This window comes from Triturus cristatus, chromosome 12, assembly GCF_964204655.1.
Source record: "Triturus cristatus chromosome 12, aTriCri1.1, whole genome shotgun sequence".
Lineage (NCBI taxonomy): Eukaryota > Metazoa > Chordata > Amphibia > Caudata > Salamandridae > Triturus > Triturus cristatus.
In genome coordinates, this window is record NC_140595.1 from 537,700,169 (window position 1) to 537,726,934 (window position 26,766).

At 50.8% G+C, this 26,766-nt stretch overlaps 1 protein-coding gene across 4 annotated transcripts in view; it reads right to left on the reverse strand.

The window, feature by feature from the left end:
- LOC146776237 (dynein axonemal assembly factor 1-like) overlaps positions 1–26,766 on the reverse strand; it is a 668,903-nt gene that overhangs the window by 115,839 nt on the left and 526,298 nt on the right. For all 4 annotated transcript variants that reach the window (XM_085638027.1, XM_085638025.1, XM_085638028.1 and 1 more), the window contains one exon: positions 14,268–14,434. In XM_085638027.1, coding sequence (XP_085494153.1) covers positions 14,268–14,434 — 167 coding nt within the window. The remainder of the gene's footprint in view (positions 1–14,267; positions 14,435–26,766) is intronic.

A 26,766-nucleotide genomic window follows, 5' to 3' on the forward strand; every position in this document is an offset into this window, starting at 1 on the left:
TGCGAGCCTCGCAGCCCACTTGGCAGCGAACGCGCTTCCCACCACCCGTTGCCCGCCTCCCATGTGCCCCTTCCAAGACCCACTTGATGCACGCAGCAGGCGCACAAAAGGCGAGCCTGTCTGCACCTGTCCGTGCCCAGGCCACAGTCAGCGCCAGGAACCCTGGATCTCCCGCCATCCTCCGCTAGTCCAGGACCAAGCTCAGAGCCCTGAACTGCAGACCCCACAACAAGAACTGCTTCTGCACCTCTTCACGCTATACAGCAGGACCCTTCGCCTGCCACCTCTGCCAGTTCTTCGGCAGCACTGACACGCCAGTGTACCCCGACGCCACAACCTTACCCAATTTGACTGCGCCCAAATAACTCCACTGCCTTCTGCTTGGCACCTGATCCCTCTGCAAAAACACACTACCAAGATATGGGACGGTAAACAGCCATTATTGCGAGTTTTATACCTCGCGATACCATTACAACGCATGCATTACCATGCATGCGTTGTACATCGCGAAGTATATTACTACCCATTTTTTTAGAACGCATGGTCATTTACCACGCATGCCTTTACAACGAATTAAGGTATGTATAGTAAATGACCGTGCATTCTAAAAAAATGTAGCCCATCCACGTCGTTGTAAGGAAACCGAGGCTGTTCCGTTTTCTTGAGAACGACATGCACCGCCCCGCAGAGACGACGTGAAGCAGGAATAATGAGGAGAGAGGAACCACGAGGAGAGAGAGGTAAGGGGGTTTGGGCATGGGGTGGGGGTTACTTTTTAAGGGTTTAGGGGGTCAGGGGGTTTGTGTAGAGTAGGGGGTCATGCTGGGGGTAGTGTTTTAGGGTTTAGGGAAGTCTAGTGGTGTATGTGTAGTGTAGGGAGTCGTGCTGGGGGTAGTGTTTTAGGGTTTAGGGTAGTGTAGTGGTGTTTGTGTAGTGTAAGGGGTCGTGCTGGGGGTAGTGTTTTAGGGTAGTGTAGTGGTGTATGTGTAGTGTAGGGGGTCATGCTGGGGGTAGTGTTTAAGGGTTTAGGGTAGTGTAGTGGTGTATGTGTAGTTTAGGGGGTCGTGCTGGGTAGTGTAAATGTAGTGAGAGGACTGTCACTTACCTTAAAAACTTTTACCACGACTATACCTTTACCACGCATGTTTTTGCGTAGTAATGGCATGCGTGGTAAAGGCATAGTCGTTGTCAAAGTTTGTGTTGTAAAGGTAACTCATTGTAATTGACAACGCGTACTAATACCCGTGTTGTAATGGTACGCGTTGTATCGGTACGCGTTGTAACGAGTGCTATTCTATGAGATACCATCACCACCCTCACCCCAACATCATCTTCCTCACTGAGACCTGGTTCATCTCTGCCTCAGCACCATACATCGCCACAGCCATGCCCCTCGGCTACAAGATTGTTCTCCAGGACCGCATCAACAAACCTCAGAGGTGAAATCAACATCATCCACTGCAGCACCACTATGGACGACAACAACATAATCATGGAACACCTCAACTTCCAGTTCTGAATAGACAGCTAGACCGCCATCAGAGGCACCCTCCCGTACAGACCTCCAGGACTCCGCCATGGCTTTTGTGACACCATCCCCGAATATATCGCCCCCTAAGCCATTAACAACGAACACTACATTTTCCTCTGAGACCTAAAAATCCAACTTGACGACCCCAAAGACATCAACATCGTCAACCTTCTGGACAGCATGAACAATATTGGCCTCACCCAGATGGTTACCGACCCCACGCACATCGCAGGACATATGCTAGATCCTATCTTCACTGCTAGCAACAGAGTCAAATAAAGCCACACCATGACCTCACCTGGACAAACCACGCAATCATCCACTTCACCTACACACCAGCCCTAGCCAAGCTTCCAGACCGGTCAGCACCACTCACCGCAGCTGCAACAAAATATCAGAGATGGCATACTACCATGGAGCCCACTGACCAGACCACCTTCCACACATCACTCAACCAGAACCACAGACAGCATCAGAAAGAATGCCTTAGACCAACTGCATGGCAGTTCAGGCTGGACTATCACCATGGGGAGCAGGGTCAAGACTGAAGTGCATATGGCTAGGTCTAAACTGGCGTGGCGTGCAAAAAACGATGGATTTAATCCAGGTCTGTGACTGGGGGTGAATGTTTGATTTGTTCAACATTCTGTCCATCATCTATTCTTTTTGCATTTGTTGCTTCAAGTGGGAAGGGTGTGCCCAGACATGGGTCCTGGGCTCGCTACGCCACTGGATTCAAGCTAGCCTGGCTGATGAGCGGTGATACCCTGAAACCAGTCCCAGGATACTTGTTTCTGGTCAAGGGAGGACCTGGCATGGCAGTTCGGGCTGCAGGGTACCCATGGTGAGAAGGGTCAAGACTGAATTGCGTATTGCTAGGTCTAAACTGAAATGGCGTGGCATGCAGGAACCAATGGGTTTAACCCAGATCTGTGAATGTTTGATTTGTTCAGCATTCTGTCCATCATCTGTTATTTTTCATTTGTTGCCCTAAGTGGGAAGGGTATACCCAGACGTGGGTCCTGTGTTCGCTACGCCACTGGATTCAAGCTAGCCTGGCTGATGAGGGGTGAGACCCTGAAACCGGTCCCAAGACACTTGTTCTGGTCCAGCGAGTACCTGGCCTGGCAGTTCAGGCTGGACTGTACCCAAGCGGAGCAGGGTAAAGATTGAATTGCATATCACTAGGTCTAAACTGAAATGGCGTGGCTTGCAGAAAAACAATGGATTTAACCCAGATCTGTGACTAGATGTGAATGTTTGATTTGATCAGCATTCCATCCATCATCTGTTATTTTTGCATTTGTCACACTAAGTCGGGAGGGTATGCCCAGGTGTTGGTCCCGTGCTTGCTACGCCACTGGATTCAAGCTAGCCTGGCTGATGACGGTAAGACACTGAAACCGGTCCCAGGATGCTTGTTTCTGGTCTAGGGAGAACCTGGCCTGTCAGTTCAGGCTGAACTGTTCCCATGGGGAGCAGGGTCAAGACTGAATTGCATATGGCTTGGTATAGACACCTACCTCGAGGATTGGAAACACGCCGAGATCAAACATCTCCTTGAGAAACCTTACAACAACCCCAACGAGCTACTACTGACGGATCTCCTTGCTCCCCTTGCCTGTCAACATCCTCAAAAAGTCAATCAACCAGCAACTCACAGAATACCTAGAAAATAAAGATATTCTGGATGCATCCCAATCCAGATTCTGCTCCAACCACAGCACCATAACCACCCTGATCACTGCCTTGGATGAGATCAGAACCCACCTTGACCTGGGAGACTTAGCCACTCTGATCCTGCTCGACTTCTCGGCAGCATTCAACACCGCCTTCCACCACACCCTGATCAAGAGGCTTCATCAGATCAGCATCCAAGACGATGCCCACAAATGGATCACATCCTTCCTCTCCAGAAGAACTCAAGAGGGCCCTCTTCCCTCCCTTCACCTCAGAGCCTAAGAGCATCACCTGTGGCATCCCTTAAGGCCAATTCTTCAGACCCATCCTTTCTAACACCTACATAGACCTCATGGCCAGCATCGTCAGAAACCACAGACTGAACATCATCTCCAACACGGACGACACCCAGCTCATCCTCTCGCTATCCAAAGACCCCTCCACCACCAAGGACAATTTACACCTCTGCATGACCATCGTTGCCAACTGGATGCAAGAAAATTGCCCCAGACTCAACAAAGGGAAGATGGAAGTCCTGATCTTCGGGAACACAGCATTGATCCGGATCCAGGCCTGGATCCGTGGGGTCCTCCTGGGCCAGAGCAGCCGGCAACAAAGGCCCAGGACCCCGACCTACTCTGCAGGACCCGAGGCATGCCGGTGGAGTCGGGCTGCTCTAAGACGAGGTGTAAGGCCTCGTAAAACTGTCGAAGTTGGGCATGGGACGCTCTGGCTACTGGAAATGGGGGGAGGCGCAGAGTCATCCCTGAATCAGGCACCGGACCTGGAGCCTCTGAACAACGACGCTCCAAAACAGACGTTGCGTCAGGCGACCGATGGGGAGAAGGTGAAGAGCACTTGTGCTTCTTCGCCTTCTTCTTGTGTTTGAACCTACCCGAGGACCTCGACAACTTGAGTGCGGCGAGGAGTGGGGGCTCCGTGAATGACCTCAAGACCTTCCTCACTAACGAGACCTGGAACGACTTGGAGCTGACCGCCGGGCCTCCAACAACTTTCGGGACTGCTCCCGCAAAGTCTTCAGATACATAGCCCCGCATTCGGAGCACGACTTCAGCTCATGGTTGCACTCCAGACACCGCAAGCACACGCAGTGCGGGTCCGTCACCAACATCATCTTGTGACAGGACCCACAAGGCTTGAAACTGGTCCAACGATGGGACATCCCTCATGCACCAGGAGTCAATAGTCTTGAAAAGAAGGTGACCAAGCATTGCAAAAAGGCTAGCCAAAAAGTGGCTAAGGGGTAGCTCTCTCTGTATCTTCACTAGGCTGGCGCGGAAAAAGAAAGAACTGACGTCAGCGCGCAGGGGCGTCGTCTAAGTAGGCACCGCAACGTCATCCTGGCGACCACGGCGCAGACGACAGATACAGAGTCGACCAATGTCACCTACTGACGCGCAGGGGTACTGCTAAAGAAAAATCTCTGGATCCAGTCTGACGCCTGGGGAAAATTCTAAGGTACAGAATCTGCAACTAACTGTCTCTTTCAGATTTAAGACTTAACCGCTGATTCAGCCATTACTACAAGTGCAGCATGCTTTTTCTCTCTCTCTCTCTCTCTCTGTCTTCGTTTCTTTTTAGCATGTGCTCTGCCCTTCTTTAAACGCCATTCCTGAAGGGTCTCGCGTTTCTCTGACACTAATGCACATTTCCTGGGGATGAGCGCCCCTTTTTGATGATTCATATGCTATGTATGACATGCATTGCTCTCTAGCTTAAAGAGCACAAGTCCACTGGTCTGTAGAGGACCTGCCATAAGACTTAACCGCTCTTGCAGTTACACTTACAATTACATCCATATTTTGAAATTGTGTGCTTTCTCCTCCACCTTTTGTCAATACAAAATTCCTTAAGGATTTCACAGTTCTTTGCCACCACTTTTAATTTATAATTTCCTGGGGCATCCTCTTTTTGATTAACATGCTGTCTTTTGACACACACGTTTTCCCCAGCTTTATTATGCGTATGCATCACCCTCTTCATCACACAACTTCTAAAGGGCTTTTGCCATTTGTTTTCTTTGCTGTTTGTTTAATTCTGCGACACTTGTGCCTCATTATTGTTAACAAGCCATGTATGAATATACAGACGCCTTTTCTGTAGCATTGTCTAACAACACTAGGTTATCTTTGTCACTTTCCTCAACATAATATAACTGCCCATGTTACATCACGCCATGACATACCCATTGAGGTTATTGATGTGTGTTTTTCCTGCGTGCTTTTCCTATTTCTTTGTTTTCATCCAGCCGTGTACATAGTGGGGTCACCTACAAGGCTGGAGAGAGCTATTTAAATATCACCCATTAGGTAAGATTACCTAATTAATACTTTATTATCTCTTTCCTGTTGCCAAATTTGGAGACCTTACTCTGCAAAACATAATAGAACATTTCAACATGGCCTCTTTGTCTGGGTTTGTTCTTTTTGCTTTTGTCTTTCAGATGTGATGGTGGACCTATTCCTTTACAATTCCCTGGCCATTGCTCACTCATATAGGCTACTGAAACGTGGTGGCCAGTACATACATCTTTTATTTTCATTTTTATGATTTTGATGCAGAGTGGCTTACCATTTGGTCCTGCAGAAAACCCCTGCTGGGGTCACTAGAAGGCAGAAGCATGTTGACCTATTTTAGGGGTATATTTGCTGATAACCCCTAGTCCTTTTTTTAAAAAAAATCTTGTCCTAGGAGACCGCAGAATAAAAGGCATTTGGTCTCCCACATACAGTTTTAACCTTTTCTCTTTGCACTCTGCTCCTTATCCTTGGTATCTTCTTTAAAACACCTCAGCTCCTCTTCTAGTCCAGAAGAGTTGTAGCCCACAGCAGTGACTTTGTAGCCCTGATGTGAGGAAGGAACCCTATTAGGAAGCATGTCACCCTTGGGTGAGTGAGGGTTCTTGTCCTAACGAACAAGTTACTTACCTTCGGTAATGCTTTTTCTGGTGGATACAGTATCTGCCTGTGGATTCCTCACCTTGTGAATATCCCTTGCGCCAGCAACATTCGGAAACTTTTGTAGCAGTCCACGCCGATGAGGCCGAAGACGACGTCACAGAGACACGGCTCCGCTCGCGACTCCGCTGACGTCACCGGCTCCATAAGAGGACCTCGTCGGCGTGATGGCGTCAGTTCCGCCCCTTTTTTCCGTGCCTTCGAGGCACACGGACGGACTGACAGCAATATGTACATAAACAGTATACACAGTACACAATATGCATATCAACACACTCAGTGTGGAAAATAAATAACAAAGCAGAAGAAATAACATAATGCCTTTGACAGTGATAAACACATTTGAAACCCATCAAAAGAATTACAGGCATAGAGTCACTGGTATAGAAGGATGGACAACGGGGAGGCGGGTGGGTCAGTGAGGAATCCACAGGCAGATACTGTATCCACCAGAAAAAGCGTTACCGAAGGTAAGTAACTTGTTCTTCTGATGGATACATCTGCCAGTGGATTCCTCACCTTGTGAATAGATTCCACAGCAGTCCCCACTCCCGGAGGAGGGTGTCCATCCCCCTATACCAGAAAATCCTGAAGGACGGAACGAGCAAAATGTCCGTCCCTCCTCACCTCGGTGTCTAAGCAATAATGTTTTGCGAAAGTGTGGAGGGAGGCCCAAGTTGCCGCCCTACAAATGTCCTCCACCGGAACACCCCTAGCTAAGGCAGATGTGGAAGACTTTGCTCTGGTAGAATGAGCCCTCAAACCCTCCGGAGGCTCCTTACCAGCTAGGGAGTAGCAGATCTTGATGCAAAGCACAATCCATCTTGAAAGGGTGCGCTTGTGCACCGCACGACCCTTTCTGCAGCCAGCAAAACCCACAAAGAGCTGGTCATCAATCCTGGAATCCCTTGTCCTGTCCAGGTAGAAGCTCACCGCCCTCTTAGGGTCCAAGCGGTGAAGCCTCTCCTCCTCCTTGGAAGGGTGTGGGGGAGGATAGAAAGAAGGAAGGGTAACGGACTGCCCCAGATGGAAGGGAGTTACCACCTTAGGCAAAAATGCAGCCCTGGTCCTGAGTACCATTCGTTCAGCATGAATGGTCAAGAATGGGGGTTTCGAACTTAGAGCTTGAAGCTCACTTACCCTCCTTGCCGAGGTGATTGCTACGAGGAATACCGTCTTAAAAGACAAGAGCCTCATGGGACACTTATGTAAGGGCTCGAAAGCAGAACCCATGAGATAGGTTAAGACAAGGTTCAAGTCCCATTGAGGCACAATAAAGGGAGTTGGAGGAAATTTGTTTGTAAGACCCTTTATAAAACGAAGAACAATAGGAGACTTAAACAGCGACGGCTGATCCGGCAAACAAAGGAAAGCCGATAGAGCCGATAGATATCCTTTCACAGTAGCCACAGCAAAGCCTTGCTGGGCAAGAGAAAGGGCAAACTGTAGAATATTAGACAGACGAGCCTTCAAGGGATCAATGGACCTCTCTCCACACCATTTAACAAATTTAGACCACCTGTAGGAGTAAATGGACTTGGTGGAGTGTCGCCTGGCCGATAAAATAACATCCACCACATCTGGCGGGAGAGAGAAAGAATTCAGGTTGCCCCGTTCAATCTCCAGGCATGAAGGTGTAAGCTCTGGAGGTGGGGGTGTAGAACCTGCCCCTCCGACTGCGAGAGGAGGTCTGCCCTCAGAGGGAGACGGAGCGGAGGGCACGAGGAGAGGTGGAGAAGATCTGTGTACCACACCCTTCTTGGCCAATCCGGGGCGATCAATATAACTTGGGCCCGGTCTTGGCGAATCTTCCTCAGAACCCGAGGAATCAAGGGTATGGGAGGAAACGCGTAAAGGAGTCGTGAGCCCCAACTCAACTGGAACGCGTCCCCCAACGCTCCCTGCAACGGATACTGGAGACTGCAGAATGACGGGCAGTGAGCGTTCTCGTGAGTGGCGAATAGATCCACACGAGGAGTCCCCCACGTCCGAAAGACGTGACGAACCACCTCTGGATGAAGCCTCCACTCGTGATCGGCAGAGAACTGCCGACTGAGACTGTCCGCACGCACGTTCAGAACTCCGGCCAGATGATTTGCCATCAGACAAATCCGATGGTCCTGAGCCCAGGACCATAGACGCAGGGCCTCTCTGCAGAGACAAAGAGACCCCACTCCTCCCTGTTTGTTTATATACCACATCGCGGTCGTGTTGTCCGTCAGGACTTGAACAGACTGACCGCGAAGGGAAGGGAGGAAGGCCTTGAGCGCCAAACGTATCGCCCGTAACTCCAGAAGGTTGATGTGAAGCAACCTTTCCTCTGGAGACCAAAGACCCTTGATCTCCAGATCCCCCAGATGAGCACCCCACCCTAAGGTGGATGCATCCGTTATCACCGTGGCCACCGATGGAGGTATATGGAAGGGCTTTCCTTGGGACAGTTTGCCCTCCACGCTCCACCAAAATAGATCCGCTGCAGCTTCTCTGGAGATCCTCACAGACTCCCTGAGATCTCCCTTGTGCTGATACCACTGCTTGCGGAGGCACCACTGGAGCGCCCTCATGTGCCAGCGTGCATGGTTGACCAACAGTATGCAGGAGGCGAACAGACCGAGCAGGCGAAGGACCTTCAGAACTGGAACAACCGCTCCGCTGTAAAACAAAGGAATCATTTCCTGTATGTCGAGAATCCTTTGAGGAGGAGGGAATGCTCGACACACAGTAGTGTCCAGTACTGCACCTATGAACAGGTTGCGCTGAGAGGGCACCAGGTGAGATTTGGGCACGTTGATCGAAAAACCCAATCTGTACAACAGCCGAGTTGTATCCTGCAGATGACACAGCACCTTCTCCGACGACTCCGCCTTGATCAGCCAGTCGTCCAAATAAGGGAAAACCGAAATTCCGGATCTTCTGAGATGGGCTGCCACCACTGCCATCACCTTCGTGAAGACTCGAGGTGCCGAAGTAAGACCAAACGGGAGGACCACAAACTGATAATGTTGCGACCCTACCGTGAAACGGAGATACTTCCTGTGCGACTTCAGAATGGGGATGTGAAAATACGCATCCTGCAAGTCGAGCGACACCATCCAGTCCTCCTGATTCAGCGCCTGAAGAACCTGAGCAAGGGTGAGCATCTTGAACTTTTCCTGTTTCAGGTAAAAGTTCAGGATTCTGAGGTCTAATATCGGACGCAATCTGCCGTCCTTTTTCGGGATCAGGAAATACCGGGAGTAGCATCCCTGACCCCTCTCCTGCTCCGGGACCACCTCTATCGCGCCTTTCTGAAACAACTTCAGGACTTCCTCCTGCAGGAGAAGACGGTGGTCCTCCGAACAAACCCCTTGGCAAGGAGGGTAATTTGGAGGGAATTCCCGAAAGGGAAGGGCGTACCCATTTTCCACAAGATCTAGAACCCAGAGATCTGTAGTTACAGATTCCCAATCTTGTAGAAAATGGGTAAGCCGGCCCCCCACAGGACCAACATGATCCGGAATGTCGGATCTAGGGCTGTTTTGCGGTGGTGGGAGGGGCTGAGGAAGAGGAAGAGGAGGAGGAGAGCTGACGAGAGCCACGTGTGCGACCCCTGATTCTTCCTCTGTAACCTCTGGACGAGGAACTTTGCTGCTGCTGCTGCTGCTGCTGCTGAGTCTGTCTATAGGTACGAAAGGATGATCTTCCAAAACCCCTGTACCTCTTAAAAGACCCTCTCGACTGAGACTGGAGTCCCAAAGATTTAGCAGTTGCCTTGCTCTCCTTGAATCTTTCCAGAGCAGCATCTGCCTTTTTCCCAAATAGGCCAGACCCATCAAACGGTAGATCCAGTAGGGTCGACTGCACATCTTGAGAAAACTCCGATGTTCTCAACCAAGCACTCCTCCTGGTTGCAACAGCCGACCCCATGACTCTTGCCACAGAATCAGCAGTGTCCAGACCACTCTGAATCACCTGCCGCGCAGCCGCCTGAGCATCAGCCAAGATGTCGTTAAAACCAGCTCTATCGTCCTCAGGCAATTTCGGCGCCAGGCGTGAACATAGCGTCCCAAGAGACATGTGGCGTTAGTCGACTTCAAAGCCATGCTGGCTGATGAAAACACCTTCTTTGCCGATTGATCCAGCCTTTTTGCCTCTCTGTCCCCAGGGACCTGTGGAAAAGCACCTTTAGACTTCCCAGAACAAGCCGCTTGAATCACCAGACTCTCTGGTGACGGATGGGACGACAAAAATTCAGGATCTCCTGGGGCCACTCTGTATCTCCTTGCGATCGTCTTTGAAACCGCAGGAGCAGAAAAAGGTTTGCGCCACACCTCCAATACAGGCTCCACAATGGCCTCATTAAATGGAAGCAAAGGCTCTGACACCGCTGTGGGAGAATGCAAGACTTCAGTCAAGATGTTTGACTTAAACTCCGTTGTTGAAAGCTGGAGATCAAGCAACTCCACAGCTCTCCTTATGACTGCATGGTAGGGTGCGACATCCTTGGATGGCTCATCAGATGGCGGAGTAATCTCCCACTCAGGAGAAAGGTCCAAGCCACTAGCTTCCTTAAGCTCGTCAAAAGCCTCATCCGACTCTACCAATTCTCCATCCTCCGCCTCCTCTTGAAGGTATCTCTGCTCCTCAATAATCCTCTGAGTCTCCCTCCTGGAGCGAATTCGAATCCTCGGCGTCGGCGGCGCCGTAATCGACTCCGACGGCGCCGGTGCCAGTGGAGCCATCGGCGTCGAACGTGGATCCAGCGGAGCCTTCGGCGTCGAACGAGGTCGAGCCGGAGCCGGCGAGGATGGAAGCGGCGTCGACGTTCTCGGAGCCGGAGGATTCCAAGACGGCGTCGCCGGATAAAATGGGTAGAAAGGAGCCTGAGGATACACCTGCGGCACTCCCAAGTTAAAGGCCAAAGGACCCATCGGACCCGTAGGTGCACCAGGGGCATACATGGCACGAGCAAATACCCCATACATCGCATTTAAATAATGCGAAGGATCCTGACCTGGCCCAGGAAAGGCAGGATACTGGTCAGGCCCCACCGGACTCGGGCCAACCGGCGCCGACGGTGGATTCAACGGCGTCGCAGGCTCACCCGGGACTTGAAGCTCTTCCGGGGCCGGAGATGGAGCCGGAGCCGGGGATGAGACCGGCGTCGGAGTCCGGACTGGAACTGGCGAAGCCAGAGACAAAGGGACCACTGGAGATGAAGGACCAGCTGGTGAACCCGGCACAGGAGAAGGAGAGACGGAGTCCCTTCGACGCCGATCAGGTGACTTCGACTTCGGCGCCGTACTCTTGTCAGAATGACGCCGAGAGGAATGCCTTCTCTTTTTCTTGTGCTTCTTAGCTCTCGAAGCATGCCCCGACGTCGACCTCGAAGCCGACCTCGACTTCGATCGAGACCTCGATCTTGTTTTCCTCCTCCCTCTCTTCTCCTTCTTCATCCTGGCAATAAAAAGTTGTGCCTCCCGTTCTTTCAAAGCCTTTGAGCTCATTTTACGGCAGCTGGTACAACCATCCACATCGTGGTCCGAGGATAAACACCACACACAGTCCTCATGTGGGTCAGTGATGGACATATGCTTGCCACACTCCCGGCAAGGCTTAAATCCAGACTTCCTCGATGACATCTTCAAAGAAGACAGGAAACAGCAATGAAAATACACAAAGTATCAACGACGCTAACAACAGCGATTCCCGAAATCCGTTGGCTTCGACGGCGCGGAAAAAAGGGAACTGACGTCATCACGCCGACGAGGTCCTCTTATGGAGCCGGTGACGTCAGCGGAGTCGCGAGCGGAGCCGTGTCTCTGTGACGTCGTCTTCGGCCTCATCGGCGTGGACTGCTACAAAAGTTTCCGAATGTTGCTGGCGCAAGGGATATTAACAAGGTGAGGAATCCACTGGCAGATGTATCCATCAGAAAGAGGTCTCCTCCCATGAATAGGGCACATTCTGAGCCCAGTACTTTCATTACCTCACAACCGGGAGGATTCCTTTTCTCTCCTCTCCCGCCTCTTTTTTCGCAACTTTTGAGATGTACTTCTAATGAGTTTACATTCAGACAGGGAGTAGTATGGTCTCCCACACAGGGCCTCTCCATTTGATTCAGAGTGTTTATCAGTTGGATTATAGATGGCTAGGAGATCCATGGAGGTCAGCTGCAGGTTGATTAATAGCACAGGAGTGTTGTGCGAAGGTAGCACTATGCCTGGCTATAGAAAACATTTGTGTCAGGCACAGGGTGTTCAAGACATGAGATGGAGTTGAGACTAAGCTGCCTTGGTATTCAGAGCCCACAAAATTCGGCAGCGTACTCCTAAAAAAAACTTTTGACCTATCTGCATCGTCAAACTGAGATGAGTCATCCACTTTTGGAAGCAAAACAGATCTTTTAGGTTTTTTGTCAGGAAAAACAGCTTTGATTCAGCTGGAATCAACAAGTCAGCGTACGACCACAGAGAGGAGGATAAGCATAATCTTTTTTGAGGCAGGAAACTGCCCCAACATTTAGTATTTGTAAGAGATATGGATGAATGAATGGGTTTTAGGAGACAGTGATATTAAATTAGGAAAGATCTGAGAAATTTAAATAATATGAATATCGGAGTTCATTTCTTACACTGAGCATTCAAAAATGTGCGTACACAGGGCGGGCATTAGGGCAGTGAGACTCGAGCGGCCGCACTGGGTGCTGACCTGTAGGGGGGCACTAGCCTCAAGGGTGGGGGGGGGCTGTGTTAGCAATGACTTAAGATTTAAAAGCATCTGCTGAAGGAGTCCTTGTGTATCCAGCTTTCATGCAGCAATAAAAATGTCAAGATAACTCTTGTGATTAAAGTTCCTGCTAGAGAGAGAGAGATCAGAGTTCTGTCTAGTGGCAGTTTTCACTCGCCATAAAGTAGCACAGAGGGTTCATTTATTTGCCTGCTGCAAAGAACAGATCTGAATGTTATGTTGATAGATGAGTGGATTAGTGAAGCCAGCCTTTATCAGGGATTTAAAACAAATAAAATGTATGTAAGAAAGGGGCTACGGAGAGATGAGGGGCGCTTTTGCTGGGTGACAGTGAGGGAATCAGAGGAGGAGGTCATTGGGGGCGGGGGCGCCAAAATACATTGTCGCACGAGGTGCCACCAGCGCTAAAGCTGGCCCTGTGTGTACAATCAGACTCGGCACGCATTGCGTCATAACTTTCATAATCACACCTTAAAACCTCCCAGCAGACTACGTCATTCCTTTTTGAAGTACGCCTAGAACCGCGAGGGTCCTAGCACGCATAATATCAAAGACACTACACAAGGCACATTATATAAACATAGGATTAGGAAACTAGGCGTAAGACATCACTGTATATAAATAACAGACACTTATATCTGTAACATATGCCAACCCTGCATTATGCTTGAGTTCTACGCATACATATGAGAATTAGTAAAATGTTGCAATATGGCTACGCATGAGTGTAACTTGGCTTGCGTAAAGATGTACACTTTCAAAACTATAATGATTAGGCGTATTGGACACCAAAACTACAGTGGTCAAATGTATTTAACGATAATGAATAGTCACATGGAGTAATCCATGCAGACAGAGCCTGAGAGTGTGTGATAAGTAGACCCACTGCACTGTTTTTTTAATGTTTTTTCATGTGAGTTGTAGCAAGCACTCTGAAAGTGTTATTGGCACAACGTGTGCAAATATTGTCGGTTTCTCACTACTGTATAGCATTAGTCTAAGCAAGTTTGAGTGACAAGAGAGGTGAGCTGAGACAATGAAAAACTCAGAGCGGAGTACAATGGTTTAAAGTGTAGTTGTTGTCAGGGAGTCTAATTTGTAGATTGAATTTCAGTCTTGGTCGCAGCCTGAACCAAGATTATTAGATGAATTAATGAACAGTGTTTGCTGTTCTTAGATGGTTTCTCTTAATTTACTAGTATTGCCATGCATAACGGCATACTTCATAGAAGCGTGTTTTTATGCTGTTTGGTAAGTACATTTCTATTAAATAAAACAATAATGTTATTTATCATTTAAACGTAAACTTAAATATAAGCAGTAAATCTGTATATTTGGAGTAACAATACCTGATTCTTCCATCATCTTATGTCTTTTTTTAGCTTCTGCTCTCTTTCTAATGGCCTCTAAAGCATCAATACTGTCTTGTATTTTCTTCCTTTCTCTCGATGCCCATTTTTCTCTCTCCTCTATTTCAGCTTCACGGCCTCCTCTGAACCATGCCTCTGCACAAGCTCTGGTGACAATAAGGAAAGTGATGTTATTGGAGAGGGCACATATTGTCATGCATATCTAAGTAAAACGGTTGAGGTGTTAGGGGGAATGAGTTTAGGTTCTTGTATCTGACAGGCCTCAAATGGTACATTGTGAGTCGCATGCTTCAGTCAAAAAACAGTTGCTTTTAGTATGAGGCTTCCAGGTCAGATAAACAAGAAGTTATTTACCGGTAACAACAGTGCTCAAGGGTGGATATATTTTATACACTAGTACACTTAGAATGTCTCCCTATTCTGGAACAAAGATATTGAAAAAAGGTGTTTGCCTTTTTTAGTCTGTTGATTACACTATGAAAGCCCCCATTTACCTCCAAGTTCACCATAACTGACCGATTTAATTTTCTTTTGGGTAAGAGATAGTATAGTAAGGCACCTACAGTCTGCATCTAATTCTGGAAGGAGTGGTGAGGAGGGTCAATTGGAAATCCATAGACGGTACATGTTCTGGTGGGGAATTGTTACAGATAAGTGCCCTCATGTTCACCAACTTGTGACATTCTATATTTTAACATTATTCGAGTGAAACTTTAGCTAGAGGAGAGCACTGAGAGATTAGCCTTCACAATAATATATTTTTAGAAAGAATGAATAACCTTTCGACTCTACAAGTGGTATCCGAACAATATTGTTTATGGAATGTATGATTAAAGCACTACACATTTTGTTGAGGCGGTGCCATCTCTTATGTCAGTGGTGCAGGAGGGGCTACTGGACCACCAAACATGGTGGTTGGGGACATTTGTCTCAGATGTTCTGCGGCTGTCATACTATGGCTCTGCAAACAGGGCCCAGTACACTAATTCAGCGCTTGACTCTTAAGCAAGGGGTCTCAGGTGGATAGTGTGGGGGAGAGACTCAACACCCAAGAACAGGGGTCTAACAAAAGGCCCTGCAGCCCAAGCAGTGCAGAGGGCCCCCATGTTACCTCCATCCTGCTGGGGACCCTCATCCACTTCTGTAGACTGTGTGCATATGCACACAGAACAAATCAGAGCAGCTGCTGCCTGTCTATAGTCTGCTGCACAGTGCATTCCTTCACCATGTCTTCCTGGGGCTGAATTATAGAAAGTGCTCCAGGGATGCAAAAGCCATGTGTGCCCACCTTGTGAGACCCCCGGGCAGTTTGGTATTACAGATGGGGCCACAGACGCTTGCACTGCCTCTTCTGTGATACAGATAGCACTGGCGCACATGGAGCGCCAGAACTGAAGAGGGCATTACCTCATTTGCATGGGGGTGTGGTCCCATGCAAATGAGGGAATCTCTTTACCTCTGCACCCACGCAGTATTATGGAACACGAGCACTAAGGCAAAGAAGCTGTCAGGAGGACTGTCAGTACGCCCCATGATGGCAGCCCTCTGAAGAGGTTTAAGGGGGTTTTATGAACCCCCCCAGATATCCCCTTGAAAGAGGGTGCAGTCACTCACTGCACCTGCCTGCAAGGGGATTTCTCTTCCCTCTTAAAAGTGCTGATGGTTGCCGCCTGCACTGTGAAACACGGAGCAACTTTAAAGGAGCCGCTCCGTATTTCCCTTGAATGTGCTGCCCTCAGGCATGGGTTTATGGCTGCCCTGAGGGCAGCGCATTCAATATAATAATGTGCACTTTCCTTGTTTCCGCACGTCACACCTATTTGATGGTGTGCTGTGGCACAAACAGGCAAAATGTGTCCTATATGTAATATGGCCCCTGGTGAAACACCAGCAACAAAGTTGCAAAATATTGAATTATTGGAATCTAAGGGCAAAACTGTGCCCCCAAGCTTCAGGATGTCATTGAATATTGATCAGAAAGAAAAATACTGCCCTGTCAAGAGTGGGAAAGTCGATCAGGAAAGGTGGAGGACAGAGGAGAGGAGGCTGGAATTACAGAGAATCAGGGGAAAGGCAGAGAAAGTGACAGAGAGATGTGAGAATGAGAGTGAAATAATGGAACATCTTAGAGAGTGAGAGAAGTGAAAACAGATGTATGAAAGTTAATAAAAAGGCTGTTGAGAGCGAGATAGAAAGACCTCTATAGGGTATGACAAGATTGATAGAGACTGTTATAGGGTAGGACAAAAGAGAGGGAGGTGCTAAAGAATGAGGCGCATACATGTTAACACACAACTTGAGAAGTCTGCGCAGGACGTTGGCTGGGATAGGGCTGGTGCGGCTGAAACCGCCTTCAGTTGCCACAAAAGGGGCAAAAGCTAGACTGGCCATGAGGTGTAGTAGAGAGGATCAAGGAGCTGGCTGATGCACGAAAATCCTTGAACCACTCTAGGACCGCGTCTGGCTTCTCTCCAAACAGAAGGGATCCATCAAAGGGCATGCTCATCAAATTAGCCTGGACATCACTCGAAAAGCCAGACGTTCTAAGCCAGGCGTGGCACCATAAGACCTCCGTTGATTAAATTGCTCTGCCCAGCGAATCAGTTGTGTCAAGTCCACACCTGATGGTGAATTTTGCTGCATCTGTCCTGTCCTTAACTGCCCGGGCGAGCACAGGCCGGGTCATGTCCAGGACTTGGGACAACACTTGCACTGCCATCTCCCAGCGGGTGTAGGAGAAACGGCCCAATAAGCATGCAGCATTTACCAACTGCAATGCCAGGCTGGATGAGGAAAAGGTCTTCTTCTCAAGTAATTCCAACTGGCAGCCTTGAAGGTACTGACTTCAGGTCCAATGCCGGGGAAGGTCAGGAAGGCATGACTGGTGCCGTCCCAGATCTGCAATCGTATTTCTTAAGCCCCACTGGCACTGTGGCTGGAGTCAATGGCATAGAATCTAATGAGGCCCCTTCCAACGCTGCGGGTCCGTGGGCTCACCAGAGGGGTCAGCACGCTCAAATACGTGATGCATGGCCTTGTGGAACTCTTTAATTTGAATGGGGGTCACTCTGGCTCCCAAAAAAGGAGGGAGGCGCAAAGTCGACCCTGGCTCTGCAGAACCGTGCCTAGTGTTGGTGCTCCGTCCACAGTCGAGATAAAGACAAAGTCAGTTTGGACTTCTCCTTCTTCTTGTGCCTCTTCCCCGAATGTTCTGATGACCTCGAGTGGAAGTAAGAGGAATTGGGGCTCCAGGAGCAGTCCCGCAATCTACACTTCTTCAATCAGAACCATGATCTCAGTGGAGTCTCGCTGGCAGGTGTCAAATGGCGGGCCACAGGGATCTTCAAAGCTCGCTCCCGAAAGGCCTTCGGGGCCATGGCCTGAGATTCTGAGCACGATTTCGAGTTGTGGTCGTGCTCAAGACACCAAAGGCAGACAAAGGCAGATCGGTAACCGACATGGCACGGTGACAAGCACCACATGGTTTAAACCCTGTCTTCCTTGAAGACATCCTGGCACACTATGGGAAAACATTTCCCGAAGTAGACAAAAAGTCAAAAAAAGGCCTGTCAAGAAACAACGGAGGGGCAGCTCTTCCCGGGATCGGCGCTTAATTTGCACGGAAAGAAAAGAAGTGACGTCCGGGTGCCTGGGTGGCGCCTATATAGGTAGCTGCAACGTCATAACCAACGCCAACAATGCCGATAATGTCATGGAGAGCTGAATGCAGCCACTCGACAGCGCACGCAAGGGGTACTGCTCACGGAAAAAGTTTCTGGATTCAGTCTGATGCCTGGGAAATTCTAAGGTAAGGAATTACAGATAAAAGTCTCTATCAGATATTTACATTGTGTTGTGTTACAGAAAAAAATAACAACCTACATCTTTTCTTTCAGCACACCCCAAGTGCCCAGCAAGATTGTCACATAAATCCCTCACTTTTGAAGTCAGTGGAAGAAAAGTAATCACCAAGCTCTTTCGGAGGTCATAGCCTGACATGGGACCTCTGTCTATCAATGCACAGCAAATGTGACAAGATTAGAACAATATTTGAAGCCCTGTTTACCGAAAGTGAGCACGTGCGGAAGAATACAAGGAGTGAGTCAGAGAGGTGGCAAACAGGCTATGATCCAAGGGAGGGACAAAGACATGTTGTATAGCCTGAAACAAATAAAGCCAGCAACTAGAAAGTAAGCAAATGTGAGTTACAAGCTACAAAACAAATGGTAAGCAAGTGGTGGAATGCATTCCCAGGGAAGCTTTCAGAATGTCCTTAAGAAGTCTTCTGTCTGTTAGGTTTCGACCTAAAAATAGGCCAATGTTTGAAAACAGGGGCAGTTATGAACTTGTAAAGACACACTATAGATGTTTTTTAGAAGGTATGGAAGACTATATGGATATAAGCTTGTTACAGGCAATTTTGGTTTTAATATCAAGGAAACTAACAGTAACAACCATTGGCATAGCCAATAGGTCTCGCCTTTGGGACCTTATAAGTGTTTAGTTATCCAGCACAATATCCTTGGTGCAACAACATCAAGTGCTGCATGGCCTAACACTTATAAGGTCCCAAAGGCGAGACCTATTGGCTATACCAATGCTTGTTTTGAGTGAGTGGCTCGTGCAGGTATGCCACTATGAGGTAGAGATGCTGCGAGTTCTTTTACAGGAGCCCCTGTGACATTGCACCTTTTCAAAATGTATCTTGGGTATGGTGTAATATTTCTAGCCCCTATTCCTGTCTTCTCGCACCCAATGCATACTTAAATGTCCCATGTACAGCCGGGGTTGACACTCCTATTACCCCTGCCCTCCAGAGACACTTTACCTGTCATGGGTGGTGGTGGAGATGGTGGATGTGGTGGTGGACGTGGTGGTGGTGGATGTGGTGTAGACATGGTGGTGGACGTGGTGGTGGTGGATGTGGTGTAGACATGGTGGTGGACATGGTGGTGGTGGTGGACGTGGTGGTGGTGGATGTGGTGGTGGTGGATGTGGTGGTGGTGGATGTGGTGGTGGTGGATGTGGTGGTGATGGTGGACATGGTGGTGGACATGGTGGTGGACATGGTGGTGCTTGTGGACATGGTGATGGACATGGTGGTTGTGGATGTGGTGGTGGATGTGGTGATGGTGGTGGTTGTGGACATGGTGGTGGATGTGGTGGTGGATATGGTGGTGAACGTGGTGATGGTGGTGGACTTGGTGGTGGTAGACGTGGTAGTGGTTGACGTGGTGGTGGTGGAAGTGGTGGTGGTGGATATAGTGGTGGCCTTTTTGGCCTAGTTGGTGGTGGACGTGGTGGTGGACATGGTGGTGGTAGACGTGGTGGTGGTGGTGGACATGGTAGTGGTGGACATGGTGGACATGGTGGTGATGGACGTGGTGGTGGATGTGGTGGTGATGGACATGGTGGTGATGGTGGATGTGGTGGTGGATGTGGTGGTGGACGTGGTGGTGGACGTGGTGGTGGATGTGGTGGAGGACGTGGTGGTGTTGGACATGGTGGTGGTGCACATGGTGGTGGATGTGGTGGTGGTGGACGTGGTGGTGGATGTGGTGGTGGGCGTGGTGGACATGGTGGGAGATGTGGTGGTGGTAGACTTGGTGGTGGTGGATGTGGTGGTGGTGGTGGTGGACGTGGTGGTGGTGGACATGGTGGTGGACGTGGTGGTGGACATGGTGGTGGATGTGGTGGTGGCTGTGGACATGATGGTGATGGTTGTGGACGTGGATGTGGTGGTAGATGTGGTGGACGTGGTGGATGTGGTAGTGGTGAATGTGGTGGTAATGGACGTGGTGGTGGTGGACGGGGTGGTGGTGGATATGGTGGTGGTGGTGGCCTTTTTGGCCTTGATGGTGGTGGACGTGGTGGTGGTGGTAGATGTGGTGGTGGACATGGTGGTGGTGGACATGGTGGTGGTAGTGGACATGGTGGTGGTGGTGGACGTGGTGGTGGTGGACGTGGTGGACATGGTGGTGGTGGTGGTGGACATGGTGGTGATGGTGGATGTGGTGGTGTATATGGTGGTGGATGTGGTGGTGGACGTGGTAGTGGTAGACATGGTAGTGGTGGACCTGGTGGTGGTGGATGTGGTGGTGGTGGACATGGTGGTGGACATGGTGGTGGACGTGGTGGTGGTGGACATGGTAGTGGTGGATGTGGTGGTGGTGGACATGGTGGTGGTGGTGGATGTGGTGGTGGATGTGGAATTGATAGTGGACGTGGAGTTGGTGGTGGATGTGGTAGTAGTGGACCTGGTGGTGGTAGTAGGTGGACCTGGTGGTGGTGGTGGACGTGGTGGTGGTGGACATGGTGGTGGATGTGGTGGTGGACATGGTGGTGGTGGACATGGTGGTGGTGGACATGGTGGTGGTGGTGAATGTGGGGGTAGTGGATGTGGTGATGGTGGAGGATGTGGTGGTGGTGGACATGGTGGTGGTAGTGGTGGACGTGGTAGTGGTGGATGTGGTGGTGGTGGAAGTGGTGGTGGTGGAGGATGTGGTGGACATGGAGGTAGTGGACCTGGTGGTGGTGGACGTGGTGGTGGACATGGTGGTGGTGGTGGTGGACGTGGTGGTGGATGTGGTGGTGGTGGACGGGGTGGTGGTGGACGCGGTGGTGGACATGGTGGTGGTAGACGTGGTGGTGGTGGACGTGGTGGTGGTGATGGACATGGTTTTGATGGTGGATGTGGTGGTGGTGGTGGATGTGGTGGTGGATGTGGTGGAGGACGTGGTGGAGGGCATGGTGGTGGAGGACGTGGACATGGTGGTGGTGGACATGGTGGTGTTGGTGGATGTGGTGGTGGATGTGGTGGTGGACGTGGTGGTTGTGGAGGATGTGGTGGTGGTGGATGTGGTGGTGGTGGATGTGGTGGTGGTGGATGTGGTGGTGATGGTGGACGTGGTGGTGGACATGGTGGTGGACATGGTGGTGCTTGTGGACATGGTGATGGACATGGTGGTTGTGGATGTGGTGGTGGATGTGGTGATGGTAGTGGTTGTGGACATGGTGGTGGATGTGGTAGTGGTGGTGGATGTGGTGGTGAACGTGGTGATGGTGGTGGACTTGGTGGTGGTAGACGTGGTAGTGATGGACGTGGTGGTGGTGGACGTGGTGGTGGTGGATATAGTGGTGGCCTTTTTTGCCTAGTTGGTGGTGGACGTGGTGGTGGACATGGTGGTGATAGACGTGGTGGTGGTGGTGGACATGGTGGTGGTGGATATGGTGGACATGGTGGTGATGGACGTGGTGGTGGATGTGGTGGTGATGGACATGGTGGTGATGGTGGATGTGGTGGTGGATGTGGTGGTGGACGTGGTGGTGGACGTGGTGGTAGATGTGGTAGAGGACGTGGTGGTGTTGGACATGGTGGTGGTGCACATGGTGGTGGATGTGGTGGTGGTGGACGTGGTGGTGGATGTGGTGGTGGGCATGGTGGTGGTGGACATGGTGGGGGATGTGGTGGTGGTAGACTTGGTGGTGGTGGAAGTGGTGGTGGTGGATATGGTGGTGGTGGACATGGTGGTGGTGGATGTGGTGGTGGTGGACATGGTGGTGGACGTGGTGGTGGATGTGGTGGTGGATGTGGTGGTGGCTGTGGACATGGTGGTGGTGGTTGTGGACGTGGATGTGGTGGTGGATGTGGTGGTGGACGTGATGGTGGTGGATGTGGTAGTGGTGAATGTGGTGGTAATGGACGTGGTGGTGGTGGATGGGGTGGTGGTGGATATGGTGGTGGTGGTGGTGGCCTTTTTGGCCTTGATGGTGGTGGACGTGGTGGTGGTGGTGGATGTGGTGGTGGACATGGTGGTGGTGGACGTGGTGGTGGTGGTGGACATGCTGGTGGTGGTGGACTTGGTGGTGGTGGACGTGGTGGACATGGTGGTGGTGGCGGACATGGTGGTGATGGTGGATGTGGTGGTTGTTGGAAACGCCCACTCCCACTCCGCAGGGTGGTGGTGGACTCCCCGAACACACTGTGGTAGCTTGGCTCGAGTGGTCAGGAAACAGGCGCAGTGCTAAGCATACAATATACCCATACAATAACCATGCGTGCATCCGTTCCAAAAACGACTCTACACCGTAAAAATTATGAAAATATTCTTTCTTTATCTTTTTCTCTTAGTTGCTGATTGGAAAAATAAATAGGTCAATCACAATATACAAGTTTCAATTAGTGCAGGTCAAATAAATATTGGCTGTTTGATGAAATAAATAGGGGTGATCATAAATGACAGGGCATAAATACAAGTGCAATATATACAGACAATTAAATACTTTGAGGCAATAAATACTGTACCAATAAATATTGTACACCAACAAGTCCTGTGGACCTATCAATATAGTGCAGCAATAAATAGATAAAAATTCAATAAATACAGTATCCCCAATAAATAATTACAAGTATACAGCACCCCTCATATAATCAGATGACACTTCACTTCTTAAGGGCTGATTTGGCCCAGGCACAGCTTGTAGGGTTGTGGAAGGCTTGAGGGGGGAGGCTACTCCCTGGCTGGGACAAGGCTGAGGCCTAAACTGAGGTAGATCAAAGGGGGGAAATACCAATGCCCTGGCTTTCCTTCTCCACACAACCTCTCTAGGTTAGTCCCAGTTCACCCCAGGCACAGTCAGGTTGGTTTCAGCACCTCCCTAGCCCCTTAGAGCAGTCTCTCAGGTCTCCACAGGGCCTTAGGCGCCCTCTACTCCACTTACTGCCCTTTTTCTGATGTTCCGACGCCGCTGGAGTCGTGTCGACGCCGTGAGGCGGTTCCGGTTCGGTCTCGGCGGCCTCGGCACAATGTCAGTTCTTTGACGACGCCGGCAGGCGGTTCCGGTCCGATGTCGGTGGCCTCGGTTCGATCTCGACCTCCGATTCGACGGCGTCAGGCAGTCTCTTCACGATGTCGACTTCGGGCGGCTCCGGTCCGATGGCGCTCTCGGCTCCGATGACGTCGGCCGGCCTGGCCTCGATGTCGACTTCCGGCGACTCCGGGGTGCGATCCTCACCCCCGACCTCCGGTGCTCCTCCACACAGGTTCCGGGCGACTCCGGAGTGCGATCCTCACTCCCGACCTCCGGTGCTCCTCTACCTCGGTCTCCGACGACTCCGGAGGGCGGACTTCACTCCTCCGATGACGCCGCTCGCTCGACCTCGGTTCACTTCCTCCTCGACCTCTGGTATTCCTCACGACCTCCGTCGGCGCCCTCTCACGACCTCAGGCGGCTCCGGGTACGACGTCTGCTACTTCAGTCAGCGCCGCTTCTCCACCTCGGGCTCCAGGTCTTCAGGCTACTCGACGCCGGACTCCAGGGAAACCAGTTCTCAGGTCAGGATCTTGCTGCTTTCTGCTTCTAAGGCCTGTTCCTGCTGTTCAGGTCCTTAGGATGAGTTTTTCTGTCTTCTTCCCACACAGGGCTATAGGCTGGGATCCATCAGTAGGGACAAGTGTCAAGGGTGGGTTTATGGACCCCACTCCAGGCACAAGTTTCCACCCCTGCTGCTTCACTCCTTCCTCCTTCACTGTTGTGCTCCTCTCTCTTCACCAGTCAGGTGCCAACTGCCAGCTCCAACTGCCAACTGCCTCTCTTATCCTCCCAACATTCTAAACGGTCTCCAACTGTCACAGAGTTCTGGAATCTCCTGGAATGTTCTGGAAGGTGCTGGTAGGTTCCAGTGGATGCTGGTGATGTCACAGGTGGCCACCATTTTGTGCTCCAGGCCCTCAGACAGAAGTTTCAGGGGTAGGTAAAATGGCTCCCTGAATCTGCAGCAACACTAAAAAGTCTGGTGGTTCCCAAAAAGGAAAAATTCAAACAGGGTTTGAGGCAAAAGTGGGACAAAATAAATAATGATGAGGAGGGACCACCCAAAGGGCTGACAGGTCTAACACGCGTCCCCCCCAGCTGAAAGTGGGGAGAGCTACCCAACCCCTTGGGAGTTCTCATCACTAAGGCGGAAATACCTTGAGAGACCGTCTGCATTGGCGTGGTCCACTCCAGGCCGATGTTCCACCTGAAAGTCCATCCCCTGTAGGGAAATAGACCACCTCAACAACTTGGGATTCTCCCCCTTCATTTGCATCAGCCAACGAAGGGGTCTGTGGTCGGTCTGAACAAGGAAGTGCGAGCCAAACAGGTATGGCCGCAGCTTCTTCAGAGCCCATACCACTGCAAAGGCTTCACGCTCTATTGCACTCCACTTCTGTTCCCTGGGAAGTAGTCTCCGGGATAGGAAGACCACGGGTTGATCCAGACCCTCTTCGTTGAGTTGCGATAACACTGCCCCAATGCCATGTTCTGATGCATCTGTCTGGACAATGAACTTCTTGGAAAAGTCTGGGGCCCTTAAGACCGGGGCCTCGCACATGGCTTTCTTCAATTTCTCAAAGGCTTGCTGACAAGCCTCCGTCCAGACTACCCGTCGAGGTTGTTTCTTGGACGTGAGCTCCGTGAGAGGGGCTACGATGGTACCGTACCCCTTCACGAAGCGGCGATAGTATCCCGTGAGGCCCAAAAATGCTCGGACCTCAGTCTGTGTCTTGGGGGGTTCCCAGGCCATGATGGCCTCGATCTTCGCCTGGAGGGGTTGCACCGTTCCCCTACCCACCAAGTGTCCAAGGTACACTACCGACCCCTGCCCGATCTGGCACTTGCTGGCCTTGATCGTCAATCCAGCTTGTCTCAGGGCCTGGAGAACAGCTTGCAGGTGACGCAAGTGATCCTCCCAGCTGTTACTGAAGACGGCTATGTCATCCAGATAAGCAGCAGAGAAACTCTCCATTCCGGTGAGGATCTGGTTTACCAGGCGCTGAAACGTGGCAGGTGCGTTCTTGAGCCCAAAGGGCATCACACAGAACTGGTAGTGGCCATTGGGCGTGGAGAAGGCTGACCTTTCCCTTGCTCCATCAGTCAAAGAGATCTGCCAGTACCCTGAAGTAAGGTCAAAGGTACTTAAATATTGGGCAGCTCCCAGCCGGTCAATCAATTCATCCGCCCTAGGGATCGGATGAGCATCAGTTTTGGTCACTGAATTCAGTCCCCGATAGTCCACACAGAACCTCAGTTCTGGTTGGGCACCCGGTGGTGCAGCTTTCGGTACTAACACCACCGGACTGGACCAGGGGCTGCTAGAAGGTTCAATCACTCCTAGCTCCAGCATCTTAGTGACTTCACTATGAATGCTGGCCTTCACCTTGTCTGACATCCGGTAGATCTTGGACTTCACAGGTGGGCTGTCTCCTGTGTCCACGTCATGGACGCACAGGTGAGTCCTACCCGGGACAAGGGAGAACAACGCAGAGTACTGCCCCAGGGCCTGGCGACAGTCCTCCTGCTGTTCAGGAGTTAGAGATGGGGAGAGAATCACTCCCTCCACCGACCCATCCTTTTCTTGAGACGCAAACAGATCAGGGAGAGGCTCGCTTTCCACGTCCTCTCCTCCGTCAGTCACCATCATCAAGATGACTTCGGGCCTCTCGTGGTGGGGTTTGAGGCGGTTGGCATGCAGCACCCGCAGGGGCTGACGAGGGGTCTTCAGGTCCACCAAGTAGGTAGCCTTTCCCTTCTTCTCCAACACCTCAAAGGGTCCTGACCAGCGATCCTGGAGGGCACTAAGCTCTCCTGGTTCGATCACCCACACCTTCTGGCCAGGCTCCAACTCCACCGGGTGAGCGTTGTGGTCATACCACGCCTTCATTACTGCTTGGCTGGCTTCCAAGTTGTCAGAAGCTTGCTTCCACAACTTAGCCATTTGGCTCCGGAAGGCCAGCATGTAGCTCACCACATCCTGGGGGAGCTTTCTGGGAGTTCTTTCCCATCCGTCTCTCACCAGGTTAAGAGGTCCACGTACAGGGTGCCCATACAGAAGCTCGAAGGGGCTGAAGCCCACTCCCTTCTGTGGCACTTCCCTGTAGGAAAAAAGTAAACAGGGTAGGAGGACGTCCCATTTCCTCCGCAGGCTTTCAGGCAGACTTCTGATCATGCCTTTTAAGGTTTTGTTAAACCTCTCCACCAGACCATTGGTCTGGGGGTGGTAAGGAGTGGTGAACCGGTATGTCACTCCACACTCCTTCCACATTGCCCGCATATATGCTGACATGAAGTTGGTCCCCCTGTCGGACACAACTTCCTTGGGAAAACCCACTCGGGTAAAGATTCCCATCAGGGCCCTAGCCACAACAGGTGCTGTTATGGTCCTCAGAGGTATCGCCTCTGGGTACCGTGTGGCATGATCCACCAGAACCAGGATAAACCTGTGACCAGCTGTAGTCGGTGGATCTAATGGACCCACAATGTCGATGCCCACCCTTTCAAAGGGGGTGCTAACGACAGGAAGTGGTTCCAGGGGAGCTTTCAGCTTCACCCCTGTTTTCCCACTGGCTTGGCAAGACACACATGTCCGGCAGTAGGTATCGGACGACACTTTCATCTGAGGCCAATAAAAGTGTGGGACAAGACGGGCGAAGGTCTT